This window comes from Palaemon carinicauda, chromosome 5, assembly GCF_036898095.1.
Source record: "Palaemon carinicauda isolate YSFRI2023 chromosome 5, ASM3689809v2, whole genome shotgun sequence".
Taxonomy (NCBI): domain Eukaryota; kingdom Metazoa; phylum Arthropoda; class Malacostraca; order Decapoda; family Palaemonidae; genus Palaemon; species Palaemon carinicauda.
The window spans coordinates 97,011,419-97,029,713 of NC_090729.1; the positions used below are offsets into that span (position 1 = coordinate 97,011,419).

General features: G+C 38.5%; 1 protein-coding gene across 2 annotated transcripts in view; it reads left to right on the forward strand.

Moving 5' to 3' along the window:
• Window positions 1-18,295, forward strand: part of LOC137641375 (DDB1- and CUL4-associated factor 6-like) — an 861,079-nt gene that overhangs the window by 257,075 nt on the left and 585,709 nt on the right. For both annotated transcript variants that reach the window (XM_068373879.1, XM_068373880.1), the window contains one exon: window positions 158-293. In XM_068373879.1, coding sequence (XP_068229980.1) covers window positions 158-293 — 136 coding nt within the window. The remainder of the gene's footprint in view (window positions 1-157; window positions 294-18,295) is intronic.

Genomic DNA, 18,295 nt, shown 5'->3' on the forward strand with positions numbered 1-18,295 from the left:
GTACAGTATAAGTATTTTGAGTTAGAAGTATTTCCTCTTAAAAGCTTGCCTATTTTTACCTATAATTTCATAATATTTAAAACTCCAAGTATTTACAGTTTTCCATTTTTGTACAATTAAGGATTTTCTCTAAACATTAATTTTCAATTTATTTCAGGATGTTCTCCTGAATATGGGACGTGCAGTCACTGCTGTAGCAGTAAATCCTATCACCCCTTACCATTTAGCAGTAGCAACACAAGATTCTACCATACGAATTTATGATCGCCGAATACTTGGCACTAAAGCTACAGGTAGGACATTGAATAGCTTTCTTGTATACTACAATTTTTTATTTACTTGAATTTATGTTATTTTGGGATTTTTTATATGTAGACTCATGTTTCATTATTTTGTAAGTGGAGACAAACATGATCTAAGCAAGTTGCAACCCTAGTTGGAAAGGTCAAATGCTATAATTCCAAGTGTTACAATAAGAAAATTACGTGAAAAAGCCAAAGAAATTAAAGAATAAACTATAAAAGTATCAACATAAATTTAGATACTACCTGCCCTCCTTATCCAAGGATTCACTGATATGTTGTTGTCCAGTTGCTGCTATCACTGTATACAAAAGTGTTCTCTCATCTTCAATTATATGTTGTGTGCAAAGCATTTGATAAAAATTTCAAAGCATGCGCCATTTATTGTTTTGTCAGCTCATCACCAAGACAGAGGAGTCTGTGACGTGATGCATACTTGTATCTAGTCATTGTTTAGCTATTTGTCAATATACCTGTCCTTTGCTCTTTGCCATTCTCAGTTTTTTTTACGGCATCTTGTGTCATAAGTGTTCGTGATGATGTCATCCTTACGTAGCAAAAAAAAGTTGACCATGTGTGTACCGTGAAACCTTGGCATGTAAATATTTTTCAAGGGAAGTGAGTGTTGTTCCTAGGAGTAAATGGGTTCATCAGGCATTTTTCTTTGTTGAGAAGGGACAAATTCTGTATTCATTTGTAAAAGCAAAGTTGTCTTTTACTAATATTTCCTGCTAATATGGGAAGAAGGATTCTTCAATTTGGGCGATATTTACGAGAAATGAAATGCAGTCAAGCATCTCTGAGGCCCCTGCTACTACAAAAATCAGTGGGATGATACAAGACAATGTGTTATTGATGACAGAGAATGTCTTGAATTTAGGATGAACAACATGACTAAGAGAGTGTTGTGTTGTGGCAGAAGGCTGTAAACCAACATGAGTTTTCCACCAGCATGAGTTCAGGTCCTGGTGAAGAATTGTAGTGAAACCTTACTGTTCGTGGGTTTGATAATCTCAAATTTGATTATTTGCTGGATGATCATGTAATTCCTTAAGCAATATATACATATATGGATATTTATTCCCAATTTTCTAAAGTTCAGAACAGGCCTTTATTGAAAAGAGAAAAACTAATTATATTATATAGTATATAGTCTTTGAAAATTCACTTTCGAACAGGGAAATTATTTTTTCCTAGTTCGACTCAAAATGTCCAAATACCTTTTCTATTCCTCAAAGTTACTTCAACTACTTCCTATATTTTATTCTCTCTCCCATCTTGCTGTCCAACTTCTCTTCTTTACATTGCCTTTATCGTCTGGAAGGGGTACCGATTCTGAAGTTGGAATTAATCTTCAAAGGTAATACTGTAGTCAGATCTACAGTGGTCTTGTCAACCACCAATAAGGTCTTAACCTCTGAGGTATCAATGTACTAGTGTTATTCATAGCTAGAGAGTGGGAGAGACTATCTCTTAAAACCAGACCATGGATTTCAGGTATGGGATGGTAATAGGACTCCCAGCAGTTTGTCCTGCTTTCCTGCCAAAGTTATTTGAGAGGAAATGATTGTATTTTTGCAGTGCCCTCACTCTCATCAAGTGGGTTCAGGGAGGGAAAATTTTTAAATCCGCCATTGCTGTTGTCATTGTTGAAGGATGTAGCTATATGAATATCTGATGGCACCTAATATTATTTTTCTAGCTGTGTCATTGTTTTTCCTTTAGAAAAAATAATTTATGGACATGCCCTGTAAGTAGAAATCTATCCCTTGATCCCATGATGAGGTCCTCTTGCTCAGACAAGGATGTGGGAACAACAAATAATTAAAATTACAGTGTAAATTTTGAAGGAAATTTGAAAATTACAACTGAGAAATTGTGCACAGTAAATCTTTTGAATATTTATAAATTGACAGTGTTACATGTTACCGACACCCCATAGGTAACAAATTATGAAATCTTGAATGAGGCCTCTGAATCATATGGGTTGAATAAGGAAATTACCATGAACATGCAAGATGTTAGAAAGGGGAATGCATGGAATTTATTTCTTAGTCATGATGAGGCATTTAAGGCCATCTGTGACGTTGAAAATGTAAAGATGTATATGATTTACAAGCTATGAAAATCTTCTAAGGGGTATAGATATGTATATACCTGCTAATTAGTGTTATAAAGACGACAGCCAACCTTTTTTAGAAACCTAGTCACCCGGTTATACACATAAGCCATTTGGAGTTTATTTATGGCTTTCAAATCTTATATCTTTACATTTTTAATGTTACAGTTGTCTTTAAATACATGTTCATGACTATGAAATCAAATCCATGCAAGAGATCGCCTTAGCTCTCAATGTGAGTCATAGTTTAAGGGGAAGGCTATTATTACTTTAGATTTTCAAAATACCTACCAAGTTAAGTGGGTGCAATATAGAGGAGAGATATTTCTTGGTTTGGGAGAAACTTGGTTGGTCCTGATTCATGCAAAATCAAATGCCCAGTCATATGCTTAGCTATATGAAGATTAGTGATAGTGATATGACAACGGAGATAAAACAACATCTAGATTTTTAAAGGGAAATGGGTTATTTTTACAAAGATATGCTGTATATGATTTAGAGGAATTATTATTGGAGATGTGGCTAAAAATATATTAAAATTACACAGAAGTCTTCTAAACAACCAGGATTATATCAAGTTTTGAGAGCAGTGGTGTACCTACCCACATAATAACAGAGAATGAAAGAATGGTGATCCCTCCATTCAATCCAAAGCCTGTATAATTTTATTAGTTTGACCATCTGTTTAGAGTCTGTAAAAAGAATATACTGGGTGTGGCAGTTGTTCATCTCCTGAACATGGCAGATATATTCTGCCCCCACCTATTTAATAGCAATGTTGATCAGATACCCAATGACAATAACTTCAAGGAGTTCCAAAGCAAAAATTTGCATTATATAAAACATTGAATGAGCATATATGTGTCAGGTAAAGATATAGTTATGCTTTGGTCCTGAAAACTAGCTAAAGCTACCCAAAATTTCAATGAATAGATTCACCATATTGTACTGCCAGAAAACAACCTGGAGCCATTAAAAACCACTCTGGAAAGGAAAAGTTTTATCCTTTCAGAATATTGTCCCTTGAGGCAGACCCATTGCCTCTTCCAATTCAACCATTTAGTACCATTTATTATAAAAGAATTTGGCAAGAAAGTAGCAATACAACAGTTTGGGAACTGCTTATCACCCAAACTGCCTGTCATTTAACTTATCTGAAGTCTGATAGGAAACAGAATTCGAATATTATTTTTTGTATGTCTATACTCACCAGATGTTCATGTTGCATTTTTTCCAGAATCTTGGTTTATTGATGTTTGCCCACAAACTTCTATAAAATATCAGTTTTCTCTCCTGACAAAATATACATGCCTGTAGTAAAGCAATGGAAGAATCTAGTAGTTCATGGTAATTAGTATGCTGAAAGCTTCCCATTCTTCAGTTTAAAAGGCAAAAGTATTCCCTTTTTCTGGACATCAAAAGTCAGTTGGGAGGTTGGTAGGCATGTATATGAACACCAGAACAGTATAGAAATGATAAAAATATTAAAATTGTGTTATTTGTATGAACTTCCCTTGGTGTTCATATTGCAGATTCTCACACACTGATAGAGATGAGATACCAATGAAGGAAAAAGATACGTCAAAAAAAAAAAATTTAAATGTATAACCTAGTTATATTTTTAGACTCAATAGATCTAGTTTTTAATGAGAATCATCTTGGAATCCAATTGCATTATAGAACTTCAGATTATTTTCAAATGATATTTCAAATATCAAAAAAGAAACCTGTAACTTAATTATGTTAAGAAAGATTTAGACATCCACAGCAGCAGCCACTATAGTATATAGAAGCTAATAGTCTTGATAGAAAATTTAGGATTCTTCAAGATGATGTCTATTGAACACCAAACTGTTATGTTATTGAATTGTCTATTAAAGCCATCTCAAAGAAACCTATCAGCAAAAATTAAGAGATCGGGTTTACTTCTTATATAAGATTTGGATCCAAACTGGCTGATATCCTGAGCCCAAACCATCAACAAGATAAGACACTGCATTTTGGACAGAGGATATTTATGACATTCTAATCTCACCTAGTTAATTAGGAGCACTACCTGCTATGTCCATAGTATGTTCCATGGTGGTCATCCATCTGAATAATGATCAGCTGCAACATAGTTTTTACTTCACTAATCTGACAAAAACAGTTTTCTCCACATGGAAGGTGAAGTTACATACATTCTGAGAAAGTCCAGTGAAGAAGCAAACATGAATATGTACAGGCAACCCCTCCCTTTTGATTTGCTAGATATACTGATGAATGTAGTTCCCAACCTCTTTGAAGAACTAGATGCTATCTGCTTAGCTAAAGTTTTCTTTATGCCAATTTTTTTTATTTAATCATGCTACATATGAAAGTTAATTTGATAATTGTGATATTTAAACCATTGGCATACATCTAGGCTTAATTAATCTAAATTCCTTAACCAGGTGGAACCTGTAATAACAAATAAGATATAAATATAATTGTATAATAATAACCCCTAATCAAACTATAATTACTATAACAATCAGTCATAAGGTTAAGCCTGATTCATTAATAGTTAATATATTTATATAATAGTAATATTTATAACAGTATAGGAGTTTTAACAGCTTACAGTGTAATTAGTAATATTTATTACCTGTTGAATAACAATTATTAGTATCTGAATGCAAACAAAAGCACTTTTACCAAATGACACAGTGATAGCATGGTTACTTGTATGTAATTTATTAGTGAATTTTATGATATTCTCGCCCTTTTAAAATCTAATACTTATTCCATATTCAATAATTCAATTATTTGCAGGATATTAATCTAACATATAAAACGCAAGTCACAGTACGCATAGAACACACATTACAAATTAAGCCTATTAACTGGCCAGGTAATGCGACCTGATCTCCTTAAGGTAGGAACAGGTGGTTCATCATTATGGACAGGTGATGGTTCAAGGTTATAGTTTAGTAATCTATCATGTGGCGTAGCTGTTGATAAGAGTTTAGTGAATTGAGTGTAGGGCATCTAGCAACACTGATTGCTAACACTCCACAGGCAGACCCCTTGATTTCAAAGTCATGGTAATTGCCTTCCAAATTATGCCATTGAATATTTCAACCTGTCCATTGCCTTCAGGATTATAAGAAATAGTTCTACTACATGCCTTACTACATGCTATAGAAAATCTTGCAGTTCCTTGCTGATGAAGGATGCACCTCTGTCAGAGTGCACATAAGCTGGCATGCTATATATAGAAAATAACTGACTAAGACACTGAATTACAGTTGAGGTAGACATATTATTACAAGGGAATACAAATGGGAAACTAGAATATTCATCAATGATATTCAGGAAATATTTATTCTTGTCACTACTGGGTATAGGTCCCTTGAAATTAATGTTCAATCTTTCAAATGGCTGAGTGCCTTTTATCAACCTAGCATTATCCACTCTATCAAACCTAGGCTTGTTCTCTGCACATACCTTGTAGGAAGCAATAGCCTTTTTTCACATCATCTACTGAATATGGTAAACTTAGTTTTCACAAAATGATATAACCTAGTTACTCCAGGATGGCACAATGCTTCATGTAGACTGAGTAAGGAAGATTGATCACTAACTGTCACACTTGAAAAAGTGTCGGGGAATATTCTGATCACCTAGACTATAGATTATAGCAAATTCCATTCTCCAGCATGTGATTTTATTATTATTTATCTTACTTTTAATTTTGTTGTCAAACATAAATCTCACCGATTGTTAAAATCGTGACCAGTCAAGTGGTGTCTCCAGGGAAGAATGGCTTCAATGATGGCTTGGTCTTCTTTCTCGATGGCTGCATTTCGTTTCTCCGGTCCCTGTAGAGCTCTTTAGAAGAATGCCACTCGACAGCCTATTTGATTTAGAACAGCAGCTATAGCTGATTCCGATGCATCAGTCTCCACTTCAAATGGGACCGACTCGTCAATAGCATTTACCACTGAATGTTCCATATTCTTCAGGCTAAGAAAGGCTTTTACTGCAGCTTCAGTTATTGGAAATGAGGTACTTGAACTGGTGGATGTACTTTTGCTGAATAGTTTGCTATCCATTGAGAGTAGTATGCAAATAGTCCAAGTGTTCTTCGTAACAATTTCATATTTGTAGGCATGAGTAAATGCAGTTGTTTTGGATCAGGCCTTAAATCTCCATTCTTGGTGACATATCCTAGAATTTTCAAGTACTTTGTTGAAAACACACATTTGTCTATATTGTAAACTAGGCCTCTTTTCGTAGCTGCATACATAAACTTGGTCATATTTTCATCATGTTCTTCTTGGGTCAAGCCACAAATAGTGATGATGTCCAGGTAAGCATAGGTACTTTTCAGTTTCTCATCTGCAATGAAGGAGTCCATAATTCTTTGAAAACAAGCTACTCCATTGGTGACTCCGAATGGAATACGTGTGAACTAGTAAAGTCCACCACAGGCTTAAAATGCTGTATTGGATCTATTCTTCTCAATTATAGGTACCTGATGATAGGCACTTTTAAGGTCAATGGTACTGAATACCTTATGTGAAGCTATTTCATTAACAGTGTTGTCAATGCGTGGCAATATATAGCTATCAAGAAAAGTGAACTTATTAATAGTTTCAGAATAATCCACTGCTAGATGTGTTTTTCTAAATTCATTCTTCACTACAACCACTTGAGCCCTCCAAGGCGAGTTGCTTGGTTCAATGATTCCTCTGAGAAGTTTCTGTACTTATTTTTCAATGCACTGCCAGTCTGAAAGTGAGTAGTCCCGTGACTTGAAGGCAAGGGGTGTGCAATCAGGTTTCAAATTAGCAAATAGTTGAGGAGGATCTACTTCAATAGTACTTATACCACAAACAACTAGAGCAGGTGGATCACCTCCATAATTTAGGATTACACTATCATGCAATTTTTGAAAGTCTTGACCTAGAATTACGTCAGAAGAGAGCTTTGGAAGAATGAACAAGGTGGCATCCTGATAATCTCTGCCACAAATGTGCAGATTCACATTACAAAAACCTTGTTTTAATTGACAAAGAAGCCGATGCCATTGACAATTCACTATAATTCTTTTGCACTTTCAACGACAATTTCTTGACAATATTCGTATGCACAAAGCTTACTGAGCTTCCACTATCGATCAAGCCGTCCACTGAGGTTCCATTCACAGTCATTTTAGTAATGGCTTTAGACAAGCATCAGGGAGCTGCTGCAGAAGTAATAGCAGCTAGAAATAAAGACTCATTTCTATTTGTAGTAGTGGAAGAAGCACCAACATGTCTACTAACAGTAGCAGTCGAGCGGCAAACTTTAGAGAAGTGGCCCTTCTTTTGATATTTATGCCAAATTGATTCACGTGCTGGACATTTCATCCTGAGATGCATAGGATAGCCATAAAAATAACATTTAGTTGCTGTATTATTTGTCGGATGGGTAGCAGCAGCAGTTAGTACAGTACTAGAGTTTCAGGGGCCTCATCAACTGAGGTGGGGTTAATATTTGCACTCACTAGATTTGTACACTGATTTGTAGCATAAAGTTCAGAATTCTTTTGAGCCGACTCCAAAGCCGTGGCTTGGTCAACAGCTGTCGACGTCTAAAACCTTGTTCTCCAGTAAACGCTGTCTGATTAGAGATGATTGCACACCACTAATGAAGACCTCACAGATAGACTTTTTACAATATACACCAGCAGAAACAGATTTGAAATTACAGTCTTTACTTAAAACCTTTAATGGTTGCAAATAAGAGTCCAAAGTTTCACCACCCTGCTGTTTATGAGTAGCTAACAAATGTCGGGCAAACACTTCATTTTTGGGTTCGACATACTGTGCTTCCCGTACTTGAATTGCTTCATCATAACTTGTACAATCGGATATACAAACGTATACTTCAGAAGAAACGTAGTTTGTAAGAAAACTTAGTTTATCAATTTGTGCACTGTGAGGCTGGCTTATACACTGAAGAAAATTTTGAAATATTCTTAACCAATGTTTCCACTACTGGGTTGCTTTTGGTGAGCTTGGGTCTGTCTCCAGTCGTTCAGGTTTCAACAGAAGCTCCATCTCCGATTCAGGTCAAGTATCGTCATAGAATTTCGATCAACAAATTTGATATGAAAGTTGATTTGATAATTGGGATAATTAAACCATTGGCCAACATCTAGGCTTTATTGATCTAAATTCCTCAACTAGGGGAAACCTGTAATAATAAATAAGATATAAATATAATTGTATAATAATAATGAACTATAACAATCAGTCATAAGGTTAAGCCTAATTCATTAATAATTAATATACATATATAATGGTAATATATATAACAGTATGGGAGTTTAATAGTTTACAGGGTAATTAATAATAGTTATTACCTGTTGAAAAACAATTAGTGTACTGTATATGAATGTAAACAAAAGCACTGTTACTAACTGACACAGTAATAGCATGATTAATTGTATGTATTTTAGTAGCTACTTTTATGACACTACATACTTCCCAGAGAGATATCTTGCGGCTCACACACTACAGACCTTTTGTTCTCCACACGAACTGTAGAGAGAATACAGTGAAAGATCACCTAAAAGCAATTCCTATGTCTCACATCACATAGGCTTGTTAGCAACTCCTCAACCATTGACTGACTTTATTTTGGGCAGTCCAGTGAACTTCTTTATCACTTAGACTACTTCTATATCTACGACATGACCAAAATAAGACCCACACAGCTGAGACACTGTGCTCAACTAACCACCACTTCCCATTATCTGGAACTGGGACAATGACCTTGTACTGTACTCCTTTGGTTTCATATGTGGTCTAGTCACGACACACGTCTGAAAACACCGCTGAGGCCTGCCCTACCACCACTAGATTGTAGATATATGTTGTATTTATTAAAGGATATCCAATATCTAAAATGAATTACCTGGACTTAACCCACTTTAGGTTATTGGCACCTAAAGACAATTGGTAAATAGATTAACCATTAACTAAATGAAAATGTTTAAACTAAGCATCTATTATAGTACAACAGATGCCAAAAAGATTAAAAGAAAATCATTAAGTACACTGTTGAAATAATGTTAGTTCTATGGCGACGGGTAAGAGCATAAGGTGCACACTGTAATTCGGGACTAGCTAGACAATAATCCAGTTAGTAGGGTAAAAAGCTTATGTACCAAGCATAAATCCAAAATACCAACCTTACTCTGCATTTAGGTTAGTTTATAAAACTTAGCTGAACTTAACTATGTACCTTGTAGTTTATTTGGCTTTAATAAATAGTTTATCTTAAAGATTGAATTTAAATTATTTGTAAGAAATTCTATTTTAGAAAATTTACCGTATAGTTTTCTGAACTATTTCCCACTATGTATGGATACTGAGCTGCCTGAGATAGAGAGGTTTGTTCAAGCTAGTGATGTACTAAACCCTACATTTATCTTATTGGAGAAAAGGATGAAATCGGTTGATGGTTGCACTTGTAAGTAAATGGCACTCCCAGTAATTCAAACAAGATACAGTCAAACCCTTTTAGTGAATCTTTATACAGAGAAGAACCATTAGTCCTTACAGGGTTACTGTAGACCAAAATTTAACACTCTTCTTCTTCACTTTATTCACTCTCTACACATACCTGTAAATATGATTCCCTCTTAACGAGAGAATACTTTGACATAGTCTTATAGCTTCAACTTGGAGCATCATTTCCATGTTGTAGCCTAGTGAAGAACAAGAGTGCTCATGAATAAGGGGATAATTATTTCCTCAGTTTTACTCTAAATATTTTCCCATACATTTTCTATTGCTTATTATTACTTCACCCTCCATATTTTTCAAATCTCAACACATTCCCGTTCAACCTCTCTTCCCCTTTTCATTTTCTAAATTTTTGGCAAAGGATACCATTGCTGGGATTAGGGTTTTATTTTGAAACCAACTATGGGAGCTGTATGGTCTAGCCAATTACCCAATAATGTTTGGGCCAAAGGAGTCATTATTTCAATATTGGTACGCGGAACTATCCTCGTGACAGAAATTTGGATCTAGGATTCCAGGGATTGGCCGGTTCATTAAAGACAGAACTCTTGGCGTTCTGTTTACTTTGCCTACCACTATGATTAAAGTAGGGATGATTGTATTCTTGAAATGTTATCAGTCCCATCAAGCAGATTTGGCTTGCAGTTGAGCCACCCTAATCATAGTTGTATCTTCCCATCAGGGTACGGTAGGGAGTGGATATTTGGGAGTTCGCTCTCATAGATGTCATTGGTGGAGGAATTAATTTCATGAAAGGATAGTAGGTTCTCTTTTAGGATGTCAGACAGTCTAATAGTTTCTTCCCCTTAAACTTATTTCTTTTCTTTTTGGTTTGTTAATGTTTTTTACGATTCCCTCTCCATCTCCCACAAAAATAATGAGTAGAATGGAGAATGGTGATGCGCAGACACTGTTTATGACCTTGGCTCGTTCAAATAAGGAAAATCTGTTAATGATATGCCAATACAGTGGTACCTTGACCAACGTGTTTCATTTGTTTCTCCGGCCAAGTTTTCACATTGAAAATAGTTAATATGCCCTTAATCTAGTCCAACCCTTCAAATGCCACTCCATATTTTCATGTTACATGTTATTAAACAAGGAAAATGTTTTTATAAATGACAAATCTTTTATAAAATCATAAAAGAACGAGCATATAAAGGTATAAACAGTTTTATATTGTGTACTTACCTTGGAGATGAGACGACTTGAATTAGCGGATGTGGATTGAAGACTTGTTGTTTGCTGTTAATACATACTGTACAGTACATATTGTGTTTTTCTTATATTTTCATTTATTAATTTGTCTACTTTTTATTTTACTTTAGTGCTTTGCTTACTTTAATTTTCATCAATATCTGTGATTTCGCCAGTTCTTGGTGTCTCTGCAACACTTTCCCCAATTTCAACTTCATTTTTCTTAATAAACATGTCCAAGGAGGTACGTTTTATTCTCTATTTCAAAATATTTCAGAAACTAGTTAGGTAAGTGTCAATAAATAGCTGGTGAGCGACTCATATAGCTTGTAAATGTTGAACGTTCATACTGCCTGGCCAAGTCCTTTACTCTCACACCTTATTCATGTTTCTTGATGATTTCACCCTTAAATTCGATAGACATTATCGTCTTCTTCTCTGCATTGTCACTAGTGCTTACTTTCTTGGGAGACATAGTTTCAAGAAAATTAGAAGATGGAATTCCCTAAAATACGAAACACAAAGTAAGAAACCGCGAACACAATGAATCACAAAGTTCACTTTACAAGGTGAACACGTGAAGAGAACGAGAAAGGGTGTTAGAGGTTGGAGGAAGCTGTGGCATCACTGCTCACTCTGCCATGTAGCATCTTGAAATAGTACCTCAATTTTTTGCTCACGTAGCAAAGCAAAAAGGGATTTTGACGAAGGAAAAATCTATTTCTGGGCGAGGGACCTGTGTCGCCTAGTGAAATGCTCCTCTAGCACCATTTCTAAGGCATAATTATTGCTGAAAATACCAGAGAAAAAGAGATGCATGGAATGCTAGGAATAAACTTAGCTCGCTCACTCATTGAGTGTCGGTATAGAAAACTGGGGCGTGATTGAACAACGACCATAGATCCCTCACCAATTAGACCTCTCCTTCATCAACATACCCCCATCTCTACCCCTACATCTTCCCACCCCCCATCTTCATTCCTCCTAGCACCCCAAGCTTGGACCAACCAGGGTGAGGAAAAAAGAGAAAGGGGTGGGTTCACTGGGCGACACAGGTCCCTCGCCCAGAAATAGATTTTTCCTTCGTCAAAATCCCTTTTCTGGGCTCGACCTGTGTCGCTCCGTGAAATCATAACAGAGAAATGGTACAAGCTTGGGTAGGGTTAAACACAAGGTACAAACTAAAAACATATAATGCAAAAAGAGAGTTTGACAGTACAATAAAATTTACAAATATAAAACATAAGATATACAAAAACAGATAAACTGGGAAAACTCTCAAAAAGCGAATACATGTACAACCAAGTAAAAATACAAATTCCAAGCAAACAATGTAACCTGAGGTAAGGATGCACATAAAAAGTACAAGAACAGCAGGGGGAGTAGGCAAGGCAGTATAAAAACGCTCCTTATGAGGAGACAAGATCGAAAAAGAAAGGGGTGAAGAAAAGAGGGGACCTATTTACAATGGTTCGTCTCTACCCGGAGGAATAATACATCCAGCTGCCACTGTCGCAAATTTAAGGGCCTCCAAGGATTTCAAATAGTGACGCTTAAAGATTGTAGGAGATTTCCACCCGGTGTACCTTTTCAAATCTTCAAAATTCATGTTATGGAAATAATTAACTGACGTTGCCACAGCTTGGACGTCATGGGCATGAGGAACCGAGAGAGGATTGGCCTGTTTAATAAAATAAAGTATTTGTTGTCGAATTCCCCTAAGGGAAAGAGTTCCGCCACGTTCCCGAATAAACAAAGGGCCTGAAGATGTAGAAGAAGTTCTACGCAAATAACCTTTGAGAGTGTAGACAGGACACAAGGAAAGATCCTGAGGAAGTGGAACAATTCTCCACGGAGTCCATCTGGACTGGGGATCTTCATTTTTAGCTAAGAACCGTCTATCCGGCGAGAGTAAGACCTCCCCAGACCTAAGAAATGCAATGTGACCCGGATCTCTGGATAAGGCTGACAGCTCAGATATTCTAGCACCGGAAGCCAAACTCAACAAAAATAACGTTTTCCTAAGGATTGTTATGTAAGAGCAAGAATCATTATCAGTATCAGAAGCCAGCCTAAGAACATCATTGAGAAATCACGAAACCGCAGCAGGTCGAGTTGCTGGTTTCAATCTAGCACAAGCTTTGGGAATGGATGTAAAGTACAAATCCGAAAGATCAATATTGAATCCGGATTGAAAAATTCTCTTCAAGGCGGACTTAATCGTGGTAATAGTCCTTGCAGCTAAACCCCCTTCAAACAATGTTCGAAAAAAGGTAACTGCAAGATTGGGAGTCATCGTTCTAACATCCGAATCCCTCAGGAACTTGGCCAATTTCTGAACAGCAGAATCATACTGCCGTAGAGTAGAATCTCTCTTATCCGACTCCAGGAACAAAGTGTTAATAGGATCGATAGCAGCATCCTTCTGAGCAGCAAATTTCATTAAGTCCATAAAGTTAGGGCACTCAGAATTCCTGAGGAAGCTGACACACTGCGAGTTTGTACTGTCTGAGACAGCAACGGGTTGGGAAGCCATCGAGGCTGGAGGCCCAGCTCCGCTAGGAGAGGAAACCAATTGCTCTTCGGCCAGTTGGGGGCCACAAGGGCTACTTGACCATGGAAAGACCGAAGCATGTCCAGAACTCGCATCAACATGTTGACCGGAGGAAAAAAGGTAGATCCTTTGCCAGGTGTTCCAGTCAAGAGACATGGCGTCCGTGGCATAAGCCTGAGGGTCCAGGTTGGGGGCTACGTAACACTGGAGTTTGTGGTTGATCTTCGGGGCGAAGAGGTCCACCTGGAGACCTGGAACCTGCCGGCAAATCCAACGGAACGATTGGCGGTCCAGAGACCATTCCGATTCCAAGGGAGTCACCCGAGATAGGGCATCGGCTAAGACATTTCTGACACCTTCCAGATGAACCGCTGACAGATGCCAATGGTTTTTTGCCGCCAAGGAAAAGATGGCAATCATCACATGATTGATGTGACCGGATTTGGATCCTCCCCTGTTGAGGCAATGAACCACCACTGCACTGTCCAGAACCAACCTGATATGTTGGTTCTTCGACGGGGAGAGCTTCTTCAGGGTCAGGAAGACGGCCATGGCTTCCAGGATATTGATATGCATCCGACGGAAGGTCGCGGACCACAAGCCCTGTAGCTCCTTGACCGGGAAGTAACCCCCCCACCCGGCGAGGGAGGCGTCCGTATGGACAATCAACGCCGGAGGAGGGTACTGAAGGGGCACCGACTTGGCCAAATTCTTGACTTTCGTCAATGGAAGGAGCCTTTTCTTGAGAATAGCCGGAATTCTCGAAACTTTGTCCCGGAGATTGACGTTCGCCCTGGACCGCCACACCCGGTTGATGTCCTTCAATCTGGCCTTCAACATAACATCCGTGACGGAAGCAAACTGGAGAGAACCCAGGACCCTTTTCCGGTTCCTTCGAGATGTAAATTTGGATCTTAGAAACTGTTTTGTGGCTCCTGCGATCTCCTTCCGTTTCTTTGGGGGAATCGACAACTTGTGAGTGCCCAGATTCCAATGAAGTGCAAACCATTGTAAGCACAACGCCGGAACTAGGCGAGACTTCTTGAAATTTATTCGGAATCCTAAGTGTTCCAGAAACCTGATGACTTTGACTGTCGCCTCTCGACATTCCTCGATGGTGTTGGCCCAAATAAGCCAATTGTCCAGATAGGCCACCAACTGTATGCCCTGGGCCCTCAATTCCTGAACTACCGAGTCCGCTATCTTCGTGAATACCCTTGGGGCTATGTTGAGACTGAAGGGCATCAACTTGAAAGCAAAAGCTTGGTTGCCTAGCCTGAAACCCAGAAACGGACGAAAATGACGCGCTATTGGAACATGATAGTAGGCGTCGGTAAGATCGATAGAGGTGGTGAAGGCCCCACGGGGAAATAAAGTCCGTACCTGCGAGACGGTCAGCATGTGGAACTTGTCGCATTGAATAAAGGTGTTCAAGCGAGACAGGTCTAAGATGACTCTTCGTTTGTCGGAGTCTTTCTTTGGCATGCTGAACAAGCGACCTTGAAACTTTAAATGCCTGATCCGTTGAATCGCATTTTTGAGAAGAAGATCTCGTGCGAAATCGACGAGTTCCGGCTCTGGGAATTGAAAAAATCTGACTGATGGAGGGGGTCCCTGAATCCAACTCCACCCCAGTCCGTTGGAAACTATGCTTCGAGCCCAACTGCTGAAGGTCCAATTCTCGCGGAACGAGTATAGCCTCCCCCCCACCTGCGGAATCTCATTAGATTGCCGGGGGCTTGCCACCTCGGCCTCCACGGGGTCCTCGGCCCCTTCCAGAGACTCGACCAGCTCCCCTGTAGTGAAATGGTCCTCTAGATTTACCTCCCCTCGGCTGCCTATTATATCCCTGCATCAGGGCATGAGACTCAAAAGCAGGGTTAAAAGCCGGCGAAGTGGAGAAGGAAGACGAAGGCTGAGGTGGTTGGCTCACCAGCACGATTGGTGACGGGCAAGAGGGCTCTCGAACTTGGGGAAATTACTCCCCCAGTTCGAATCTAAATTTCTCTCTTTTACCTTTTTCTTTTTCTCAATACTACTTCGACCTTATCCTAATTTCACAAACTTTCTTTAGTCTTGCTTTCCAAACTCTATGAGAAAAATTTCCCTCATTATATGTGTGTATATATTATGTACATATATATTTATTTATTTATTTATTTTTTCTTTTCTCCTATGGCTTGGATGTTTTCACATCCACTGTAGCCCCGGCGGGGATGTTCATACATCCTTTATTGCTGCCTGCTTTGATGAGTGGGAGGAGGTATCACGGTTGGGAGGTGTTTGCATTCAAAGCTATATATGAGAGTATTGGATGATTTCAGCCATCCCGAAGATGGTTTGGACCTTTTTGGCGGAACTATTCTCAAGTGTTGGGTCTTCGGAATCCAGGGGGATCCAATGCTTGGGGTAGGACTCTCGGCTTTTGGCCGGAAGCCCGTCATTATAGATATGGGGAGGATGATTCCATAATTTCTTGGTCTCAGTCCTAACAGGCGGGTTCAGCTTACACCTGTGCCTCTATATCTGTTTTGATGCTATCCTTCGGGTAGGGTATGGAGTGGACCATCTGGGAAGTATACTCTCATTGTGCCGATAGTAGAGAGTGCAAATTTCCTTTCCGACGCGTGATGGCCTAACATTCTCGAGCAGGTACATCAAACTAACTCTTTTCCCTCTCTTTACTATAATGGATTCTTTAAGGAACGAACCCCCATCCCCTGGATACGCTGACTCTCCCCCGGCACTGTTGACGACCTCTGCTAATGTGATAAGGGATAGCTCTGTTGATGACCTCGGAACGGGAAAGGACCATTCTACTGATATTTCTAAATCGAGTAATTTGGGTAACACGAGGAAACTTCGAATCCTCCATGTTACACAAATTTCAATAGAAACAAATTATGATGATCTATGTAAAGCATTTGAATGCTATGGATGCATAAAAGAAATAAGGATGAAACTTGAAGCTGAAACTTGGGATTCATGGATATCTTATAGTAGTTATGACGAAGCATTTAGTGCAATAAGTAATTTGAATAATATTAAAATTAATAACTTGAATGTCGCGGCTGCTCTCTGCGATAAGGTACCAAAAGATTTGGATGTGTACAGGCCTGCCGATTGGTTGGAAAAAGGCGCAGATTTAGTCATGCCCTCCCAGAGAAATCCAAAACCACCGATGTGGCTTATAGCTGAATCAAAGGGGGTTACAGGGAATTATTTTAAAATATGCAAATTGATTCAGAAAAAAGTAGGAACTATTGCACCAGGCGATATATCTCGTTTCGGAAAAAATAGTTTCCTTATCCATGCCAAATCCAGTACACAGTCGGTAATATTGTCCAATATGAAAATAAATAATGATGACATTAAGTTAGATGTCAAACCCCACCTAAATTTTAGCTACGGAAGGGGCGTAGTTTTTAACAGAGACCTATATGATTTTACAGAGGAGGAGATACTGGCCATGTGTCCATTAAATGTTTGGAAAGTTCATAAAGTCCCAGGTACATCAATGATAATCCTTACGTTCCAAGATGCTGATGTACCTTTTCATATTATTATCGAGAACGAAAGGATTAAAGTAAGACCCTTCAAGCAGAAGCCATTGCAATGCTTTAATTGTTTTAAATTTGGGCACCCGTCCAAAGTTTGCAAAAATGAGAAGATGTGTGGTATTTGCTCCAAATCTTACCATGGAGAGTGTGCACTTGGAGCCAGGTGTTTAAATTGCAGCTCGAATCACAAATCCACAGACAAGATTTGCGAGCTATATAAGTTGGAGGAAGCTGCCCTCAACAAATCAAACTTAGAACACATAAGTGTGACCCATGCCAAAAGACTATTAAATAAATCAAATACATACGCTAAGGCATTAAAATCAAACCAACCTAGCACTGCCAATAGCTCAAAAAAAAGTATACTATCTGACAAAATGTCAAATAACGAGGTAACCTTATCACCTCCTGAGGCTTTACCACGGTGTATTAACACTAGGTCATTGCCCATTGCTGTACAGCCTTCAGCCGCCATTACAAAAAGTAATACAAACCTCTCTCAGGCCATGTCCTTGCCTGATCTGATGGAGGTTCCACTTAAGACTAACTTACCTGATGCACCTGTTGTGGGAAAGGTGCAAAAACCTCGAATCCCACCATCTATTAATCGCAAAAGAGAGAGACCTCCATCTCTCTCTCCACCCTCCATTAGAAACGTTAAGGTTATGACATCAAATAAATTTGATGTTTTGTCTGTTGATGTTTCTAATGAACCAGAAGATGGACTGAATAAATCAGAAATTCAAGTTGAGGTCCACCATCCACCTCAACAAATAGATAAAAAGAATACAAAGAAAATCACCAACGTTAAACCCAACATAACAAGACCACCTCTGAAGAAACCTACTGGTAATAATGTTACATTAAAAACTGCTAATGGGAAGACCTCATCCAAGATGTCTTCCAGAAATAATCCATAGTTTTCTCCTCCATTTTGCAATGGAACTGTCAGGGTTTGAGGGCGAAATATGAAGAACTTAAGCTCCTAATTCATGAGCATTCCCCCATAATTGTATGTCTAC